The 9,611-nt window shown below is 43.5% G+C and overlaps 1 protein-coding gene across 2 annotated transcripts in view; it reads right to left on the bottom strand.

Annotated features, from left to right (window-relative positions):
• Nucleotides 1–2,440: 2,440 nt before the first annotated feature.
• The window catches only part of LOC149435670 (E3 ubiquitin-protein ligase MID2-like), a 33,576-nt gene continuing 26,405 nt past the window's right edge, over nucleotides 2,441–9,611 (bottom strand). The window contains exons 1-2 of one of the 2 annotated variants that reach the window (XR_016308377.1): nucleotides 2,903–3,736; nucleotides 2,441–2,811 (exon numbers count right to left, since the gene is read on the bottom strand). Coding sequence is in view for 1 of the 2 variants with exons in the window: in XM_089662493.1 (XP_089518619.1) it covers nucleotides 2,732–2,811 (80 nt within the window). In the remaining variant the exon portion in view is untranslated. Of the gene's footprint in view, nucleotides 2,812–2,902; nucleotides 3,737–9,611 lie in introns of those variants that run through there. The other variant, XM_089662493.1, reaches the window with a different exon arrangement.

Below are 9,611 nucleotides of genomic sequence, written 5' to 3'. Positions count from 1 at the left end.
GGACCTTGTCAATTTGGGGTGGAGTCACTTTTGTTGCCAGTGGTTTAGACATTAATGGCGGTGTGTTGAGTTATTTTGAGGGGACAGCAAATTTCCATGTTATACAAGCTGTACACTGACTAAGTCACATTGTAGCAAAGTGTCATTTCTTCAGTGTTGTCGCATGAAAAGAGAGAATCAAAGATTGACACAAATGTGAGGGGGGGACTCACTTCTGGGAGATACTGTATATATATATATATATATACACATTGTATACAGTCCAGGGGAGGGGGATGCACTTCTGGGAGATACTATGTATATATATATACATTGTATACAGTCCTGGGGAGGGGGGACACACTTCTGGGAGATACTGTATATATATATACATTGTATACAGTCCGGGGGAGGGGGGACTCACTTCTGGGAGATACTATGTATATATATACACATTGTATACAGTCCTGGGGAGGGGGGACACACTTCTGGGAGATACTGTATATCATCTACTCGGCAGTAATCCTTTCACCTATCACGTCTGTGAGGTGAGCATCTGGACTTGTGGCTAGACATGTGCGGTGCGTTTAGAAGTTTTCATTATTCAGACTTTTGGATGTATCTGAATTTCCCAATGTCAATAGTAATGAATTTAAACAAATCTGAGATAATATAACAATTTGAATTGAATTTAAAACAATTCTGAAAAGAAATTGGAACTGTAAACATATTGCTGACTATTGCTAAATTCCTTCAAAGACTGTGAATATTAGTGTTAGAATATAGCTGCCTTTCAAAATTTTAATTTTGAAAACAATAAAATAAAATAAAGCTGTCTCCTGAAATTTGAATTTCAAATAGAATCAAATAAATTTGAATAAATCCATCTTTAGAAATTTGAATTTTGAAAAGAAAAGAATAAAACAGAATAGAAAATAAAATAAAAGAATAGAATAGAATATGGCAGTCTTTAGAAATTTGAATTTCAAATAGAATAGAATATTATTAACCGCTTCCCAACTTCCTGATAGCAGAAATACGGCTACATGGGGGCACAGGTGCACAAAATAATATATATATATATATATATATATATATAAATATATATATGTATATATATATATATGTATGTATATATATATATATATATGTGTATGGATTGTGCATTTCTGGGTAGGGGGCTCGAACCCGAGCCACCTTTTATGGTGTTTACCCACCGGCGCCCAGTGATTACCGAGCATCTCCGATGGTGAGGAGGACTGTTTTGTTTACTAACAGTCCTTCTACCTGTTGGCTCAGGCATACTGCACAGCACAGCCATCCAGAGCAGTGTGAGTACAGTGAAGCACAAAGACACCGCCCCCTAGTAACACAGACCCCGCCCCCTAGTAAAACACCCCCAGCACACGGTTAACCCTTTGATTGCCCCTCATGTTAACCCCTTCCTGCCCAGTGCCATTAGTACAGTGTCAGTGCTTTTTATTAGCACTGATCACTGTATTGGTGTCACTGGAGATGTCAGTGGCAGTTAGTCAGTTCCCCCCCCCCCTCCAGTGTCAGAATGCCCACCACAGTCCCGCTATAAGTCACCAATCGCCGCCATTACTAATAGAAAAAAAAAACCCAGTATCTATACCGCCGTTTGTAGACGCTATAACTTTCACACAAACCAATTAATTTACACGTATCATGATTTTTTTTTAGCAAAGACACGGAGCAGAATACATTTGGCCGAAATTTATGCCAAAATTAAATTTTTACATTTTTTTTTACTGCACATGTTTAATAGCAAAATGTAAAAAAAATAGTTTTTTTTTCTCAAAATTGTTGGCCTTTTTTGTTACAGTGAACAAATAAAAAACACACAGGCGATCAAATACCACCAAAAGAAAGTTCCATTTGTGGGGAACAAAAGGATGTATATTTCATTTGACCGCGCAATTGTCAGTCAAAGTAATGCAGCCCCGTAACACAAAAAATGGCCTGGTCAGGAAGAGGGGTAAATCCTCTGGAGGGCGAGGGGTTAATATTGTTATAATTATACAGGATTTATATGGTGCCAGCAGTCTATGCAGCACTTCACAATATAAAGGGGGCGGTACAATTACCATACAGTTCAATACAGAAATAATAGGATAAAATAGAATATAGTCATCTTCTGAAATCTGAATTTTAAACAGAATAGAATGAAATTAAATATAGCCGTCTTTCGAAATTCAAATTTCAATTAGAATATTAAATATTATTATTATACAGGATTTATATAGCGCCAACAGTTTACACAGCGCAGTGCAATTTCAATACAGTGCAATTCAGAAGGAATAGGATAAAATAGAATATAGCCATCTTCTGAAATAAAAATTTTGAAAATAGAATAAAACAGAATAGAAGATGAAAGAAAAGAATAAAATAGAAAACAATAGAATAGAAGAAAATAAAAATAAAAGAATAGAATAAAACAGAATAGAATATATCTGTCTTCCAAAATTTGAATTTTGAACACAATAGAACCAGATATTCTTCATAATGATCAATTCTGTATTTTCAATGCAAATGTGATTCCAATTCGATTTGAATACTTAAAATCCACTTGCAAAAAATTGAATCCAGCAAAAAACGAATAAACAAAACTAAACGAATTTTGTTATGAATGCAACAAAAATAAATTAGTAACTTAACAAATTGATCTGAAATGAAATGAAACCATTTTTTTCTCTTCTGCACATTTCCACTTGTGTCCATTTCTGACTTTTCATAAGGAGAAGGCGGTGTTGAGGACCAGGACTTCCTTCTTGCCTAATGTCGCCCCAAGTTTGCCTTGCTGTCCCTGTCCTAAGGAGCAGAATAAGGAAAAGGAAAAAAAAAATAAATTAAAAATTAAAATGATTTTAATAAATGGAAAATGTATAAAAAGTGAGTATACCTGCCACAAACAGAAGACCATCTCTAGACTATGACAACTGATTTCCTGATCCAGACCTCCTCTGCTCATTTGCCCAATGAAGGAAACATTTGAGGAAGGCTGGCTTTCCTTTAGCCGTCAGATTCTACACTTTGTGTTGCTGTTGATTCCATAACTATTAAGGATCTTATAATGACTGCAGTGAACATCACAATACCCGGGTCACTTCTGTGTAATCTGCTGACCATATCTTTAAGTTCTTTAATTTATAATTGCTTCTCCAACATCAAAGAACATTTTCTGACATGTTTTTTAAATTCCTTTCTAGATAAAAATATCAGTAAAGAAATGTCACTGATGAAGAATGGTGAGTTACAAGGATTCTGGGTTGGTGTTGCTCTGGCAATTAGTCCCCCCGAATACATAACATGAAATGTAAGAGGGAAGTGCGGCCTGCATAATACTGTGGAGGAGGAGGAGGTAGTGGAAGGAGATCCTGCATACATAATTCTGTGGAGGAGGAGGAGGTAGAGGAAGGAGATCCTGCATACATAATTCTGTGGAGGAGGAGGTAGTGGAAGGAGATCCTGCATACATAATTCTGTGGAGAAGGAGGTAGTGGAAGGAGATCCTGCATATATAATTCTGTGGAGGAGGAGGTAGTGGAAGGAGATCCTGCATACATAATTCTGAGGAGGAGGAGGTAGTGGAAGGAGATCCTGCACACATAATTCTGTGGAGGAGGAGGTAGTGGAAGGAAATCCTGCATACATAATTCTGTGGAGGAGGAGGAGGTAGTGGAAGGAGATCCTGCATACATAATTCTGTGGAGGAGGAGGAGGTAGTGGAAGGAGATCCTGCATACATAATTCTGTAGAGGAGGAGGTAGTGGAAGGAGATCCTGCATACATAATTCTGTAGAGGAGGAGGTAGCGGAAGGAGATCCTGCATACATAATTCTGTAGAGGAGGAGGTAGTGGAAGGAGATCCTGCATACATAATTCTGTAGAGGAGGAGGTAGCGGAAGGAGATCCAGCATACATAATTCTGTGGAGGAGGAGGTAGTGGAAGGAGATCCTGCATACATAATTCTGTAGAGGAGGAAGTAGTGGAAGGAGATCCTGCATACATAATTCTGTGGAGGAGGAGGAGGTAGTGGAAGGAGATCCTGCATACATAATTCTGTAGAGGAGGAAGTAGTGGAAGGAGATCCTGCATACATAATTCTGTAGAGGAGGAGGTAGCGGAAGGAGATCCCGCATACATAATTCTGTGGAGGAGGAGGTAGTGGAAGGAGATCCTGCATACATAATTCTGTGGAGGAGGAGGTAGTGGAAGGAGATCCTGCATACATAATTCTGTGGAGGAAGAGGTAGAGGAAGGAGATCCTGCATACATAATTCTGTGGAGGAGGAGGAAGTAGTGGAAGGAGATCCCGCATACATAATTCTGTGGAGGAGGAGGAGGTAGTGGAAGGAGATCCTGCATACATAATTCTGTGGAGGAGGATGTATTGGAAGGAGATCCTGCATACATAATTCTGTGGAGGAGGAGGTAGTGGAAGGAGATCCTGCATACATAATTCTGTGGAGGAGGAGGTAGTGGAAGGAGATCCTGCATACATAATTCTGTGGAGGAGGAGGTAGTGGAAGGAGATCCTGCATACATAATTCTGTGGAGGAGGAGGAGGTAGTGGAAGGAGATCCTGCATACATAATTCTGTGGAGTAGGATGTAGTGGAAGGAGATCCTGCATACATAATTCTGTGGAGGAGGAGGTAGTGGAAGGAGATCCTGCATACATAATTCTGTGGAGGAAGAGGTAGAGGAAGGAGATCCTGCATACATAATTCTGTGGAGGAGGAGGAAGTAGTGGAAGGAGATCCCGCATACATAATTCTGTGGAGGAGGAGGAGGTAGTGGAAGGAGATCCTGCATACATAATTCTGTGGAGGAGGATGTATTGGAAGGAGATCCTGCATACATAATTCTGTGGAGGAGGAGGTAGTGGAAGGAGATCCTGCATACATAATTCTGTGGAGGAGGAGGTAGTGGAAGGAGATCCTGCATACATAATTTTGTTGAGGAGGAGGTAGTGGAAGAAGATCCTGCATACATAATTCTGTGGAAGAGGAGTTCGGGCAAGGCCTACTGTGCCCGTGCACATGGGGTAACACTTCATCCAAAGGTGTGCTCATCAATGCTAAGGACCAGGCAGAGGCTGCGGTCATGTGAAGGCAGTCACCAACTCAGAGATGGGCCACTTGTGTGCAGCACTCATGTACAGAGTTCCTCCTTAAGGTTTTCCATCCTATGACACTACACACATGTAACTGATGTGCATTTTGCATTCAGAGGGACATGCAGAGCCCTTGCCCACTCCACCAGTCCAGCGTATCTCCATTACCTCACTCCCAGTAATGGAATGAAATCCCGCCGGGCACATAGCACGGGTCTCATACATGTCCTGCATGAACTCCTTCCTTCCTGTACCTAGTGATCAGGCCTTAGATCTCTGTATTGCTTGGCAGCTCCCGGGACTGGAGGAGATGGACAGCTCTGGATTTGTAGCCTGAAGCTGCATTTCAGTTCAGAAACCTTCATTGTGGGAGTGATCTGAAATGTGAAGTGTGAATGACAATATTCACTAGATGCAGACATACCACATATCAGAGACTGGCGCCAACACTTTAACAGCGAAAGGCTCACACTGGGCAGAGCGGTGTGCACGGGGTAAGTTGTACCTTGTTATCTAGTAAGAATATTGGAGGACATGTTCTGTGTGGCTCATAAAATGCAGATCGACAGTAATCTGAGATGAACCGCCATTGTTATCATTACAGATTCTCTTTCCAGGGACGCTCAGAGAATTTGGGAAGCTGTGAGGAACCTGGAACAAGTCTCGGCAGAAAGCAGTAAGATTATCTTTACCACAATGTAACAATAGGATGTAAATATCACCAAGCCTCTCTCCGTATGTGTGCAGAATGTTGTATCCAGATATATCAAAAGAACTAGGTGAATTTTTATGACAAATAATTAAGGGTAGTCTTCTACCGGCTATGTAATGGTATATAAAAGAAGCAATACAGATAGGAAGATAATAAAATCCAAATCCTGACTTGATGGGTCCTCTTCTATCCCCAGCAATGAGTGGGTCCTTACATGATGAGTTCTCTTCTGTCCCAGTAATGGTTGCGTCTTGATGTGATGGGTCCTCCTCTTTCCTCAGCAATGGGTGGGTCTTGATTTGAAGTGTCTCCTTCTGTCCCCCGCAATGGGTGGGTCTTGACATGATGGGCCCTCTTCTGTTCTCAGCAGTGGGTGGGTCCGGACTTGATGGGTCCTCCTTTGTCCTCAGCAATGGGTAGGTCTTGACATGAGGGTTCCTTTTCTTTCCCCAGCAATGGGTGGGTCCTAATGTGAGGGGTCCTCTGTCCTCAGCAGTGGGTGGGTTCTGACGTGAAAGGTCCTCTTCTGTCCCCAGAAATGGGTGGGTCCTGAGGTGATGGGTCCTTTTCTGTCCTCAGCAGTGGGTGGGGTCATGATTTGATGAGTCCTCTTCTGTCCTCAACAGTGGGTGGGTCCTAACTTGATGGGCCCTCTTCTGTCCCAAGAAATGAGTGGATCCTGAAGTGAGGGGTCATCTTCTGTCCTTAGCAGTGGGTGGGTCCTGACTTGAGGGGTCCTCTTCTGTCCCCAGCAATGGGTGGGTCCTGATGTGATGGGTCCTCTTCTGTCCTTAGCAGTGTGTGGGTCCATGATGTGACAAGTCCTCTTTTGTCCTCAGCAGTGAGTGGGTCCTGACTTGATGGGCCCTCTTCTGTCCTCAGCAAAGGGTGGGTACTGGCTTGATTGGTCCTATTCAGTCCTCAGCAATGAGTGGGTCCTGATTTGATGGATCCTCTTCTCTCCTCAGCAACGAGTGGGTCCTGACTTGATTGGTCTTCTTCAGTCTTCAGCAATGGGTGGGTCCTGACTTGATGGATCCTCTTCTCTCCTCAGCAATGAGTGGGTCCTGACTTGATTGGTCTTCTTGAGTCTTCAGCAATGGGTGGGTCCTGACTTGATGGATCCTCTTCTCTCCTCAGCAATAAATGGGTCCTGACTTGAGGGGTCCTCTTCAGTCCCCAGCAATGGGTGGGTCCTGACGTGATGGGTCCTCTTCTGCCTTCAGCAATAGGTGCGTCTTGAATGCTGCAGAGAGTGGACCTTATAACGACAAGGATTGCAAACCCCCAGGGGGTGGGTCTTTGACACCCTGAGTTCACATGAAGTGGGTGATTTACACTGGATGTCCTTCAAACTTGAAAATCATCTGAATGTAACTACTGCAAGGGACAGCTCCAGATATTTTACGTTTTCTTAGTTGAAGTGGAGTTGGGTGTTCAAGCAGACCTACTATTAAATGAGATTTCCCCTGACCAGTCCACCATGTTCCATGGCGATCATAAATGCTAACAGAGGTCCTCAAAGACTGGAATTACCTGTACTGCACAAATCAGTTCTTTAGAGTCCCACCATGGTCACATGACTAATTGCCTAGGATTACAGCAGAAACCACCTGACCCTAATGCAGGGTAGTGGGTGTGTCTTGAATGAAGGTATGTAGAGTACAGAAGGGTGTATAATAAACCTGACTACAATAATTGATATTTATTTTCCTCTCTTTCTCAGATTCCGACATGAAGCCTAATTTAACAGATGAAGTCATTGGTAATCCTCTATTGCTCATGTTGTAGTAAAGAGGCTTTCATAGCTGTTATCTAAATATTCTAATCCCCGTCTGTATCCAATCCCTATTCATGGACCCCCAAAGAACGGGGGAGTTTTTCTGAAGCATGTAGATCAGGGGTGTCAAACTGGCGGCCCTCCAGCTGTTGCAAAACTACAAGTCCCATCATGCCCTTGCCTTTTGGGAGTCATGCTTGTAACGGTCCTGCAATGTCTCATGGGACTTGTAGTTTGGCCACAGCTGGAGGGCCCCCAGTTTGACACCCGTGATGTAGATGATTGGGAGCTCTGGTTAGTGCTTGAATGTCTTGGGAATTCACCTTAATGGATTCGGGGATCTCCTTTACCTAGGCTTGTCCCTGTTGGTGATACACAGAACACCCCTGGGTTCAGTTTGAGCAGGCCCTGGTGAGCGTGAACCTACCGAACCTGAACCCCATTGACGCTGAGGAGACGCTGAATGTTAGAAATCAGCTCTGGACGTTTTCTAGGCTAATAGGCAAGGGATTGTCAAACCAATGTCATGGGGGGGGGGGGGGGGTACTGCCCTGAGACACACATACTAAAGCAATGTGGGTTTGTTAAATTCTGTTTGGCAGGAAACATTGATGTTGGTAATGTTAAAATCATCAGAGTCATTCCTTATATCAAGGTCCCCATTACATCTGAGTCCCCATAGTGCCCCATCACAGCCTCACCCCTTACACCATCAGCATCCTGATTACACCACAGTCCCCATCAGTCTCACATCAGGGTCTCCATTAGTATCCCCCTTGCATCAGGGTCCCCAAAAGAGTTATTCCTTACATCAGAGTTCCCAATTAAACTGGGGTACCATTAGAGGCCCCATACATCAGGGTCTTCATCAGAGTCCTTCCTCAAATCAAGGTTCACAATTAAATTGGGGATCCATCAGAGTCCCCCTTACATCAGGATCTCAATCAGTGTTCCCCTTGCATCAGAGTCCCCATCAGAGTCCTTTCTTACTTCAGGGTCCCCATCAGAGTTTCCAATTAAAGTGGGTGTCCCATCAGAGTCATCCTTACATTAAAGTACCTCTTAAATCAGAGTCTACGTAGGAGTCACCCCTTACATTAGAGCCCCATCACAGCCCCCCCCCCCCCCCCACCCACACCATAGCATTCTGCTTACATCAGGGTCCCCATCATAGTCTCCCTTATATCATAGTCCCACTTACATAAGGGTCTCCATCAGGGTCCCCATCAGATTTTCCCCTTACATCAGGGTCCCCATCAGAGTTGCCCCTTACATCAGGGTCCCCATCAGAGTTGCCCCTTACACCAGGGTCCCCATCAGAGTTCCCAATTAAATTGGGTTTCCATCAGAACCATCCTACATCATGGTCTTCATCAGTGTTCCTCTTGCATCAGGGCCCCCATCATAATCCTTTCTTACATCAGGATCTCCATCAGAGTTCCCAATTAAATTGGGGTTCCATCAGAGCCCTCTTACATCATGGTCTTCATCAGTGTCCTCCTTGCATCAGGGTCCCCATCAGAATCCTTCCTTACATCAGGGTCCCCATCAGAATCCTTCCTTACATCATGGTCCCCATCAGAATTCCCAAATAAATTGGGGTTCCATCAGAGCCTTCTTACATCATGGTCTTCATCAGTGCCCCCCTTGCATTAGGGTCCCCATCAGAATCCTTCCTTACATCAGGGTCCCCATCTGAGTTCCCAGTTAAATTGGGAATCCATCAGAGTCCCCCTTGCATCAAAGTATATTTTAAATTAGAGTCTCCATAGGAGTCACCCCTTACATTAGTGTCCCATTAAACTCCCCCTTTACATCAGGGTCTCCATCAGAGTTCTCCTTACATCAGAGTCCCTATATGTGTCACACCTTACACATGAGTCCTCATGAGCGTACTCCTTACATCAGGGTCCTCATCAGAGTCTCATCTGCATCAGAGTCCCCAACAGAGTCTCGCCTATATCAGAGTCCCCTCTTACATTAGGGCCCCCCTTACATCA

This window comes from Staurois parvus, unplaced genomic scaffold, assembly GCF_062004578.1.
Source record: "Staurois parvus isolate SC_StPar_1 unplaced genomic scaffold, SC_StPar_1.0 ptg001482l, whole genome shotgun sequence".
Lineage (NCBI taxonomy): Eukaryota > Metazoa > Chordata > Amphibia > Anura > Ranidae > Staurois > Staurois parvus.
Note: the sequence above shows the minus strand (reverse complement) of the source record. Positions and strands in the feature narration are given on the sequence as shown.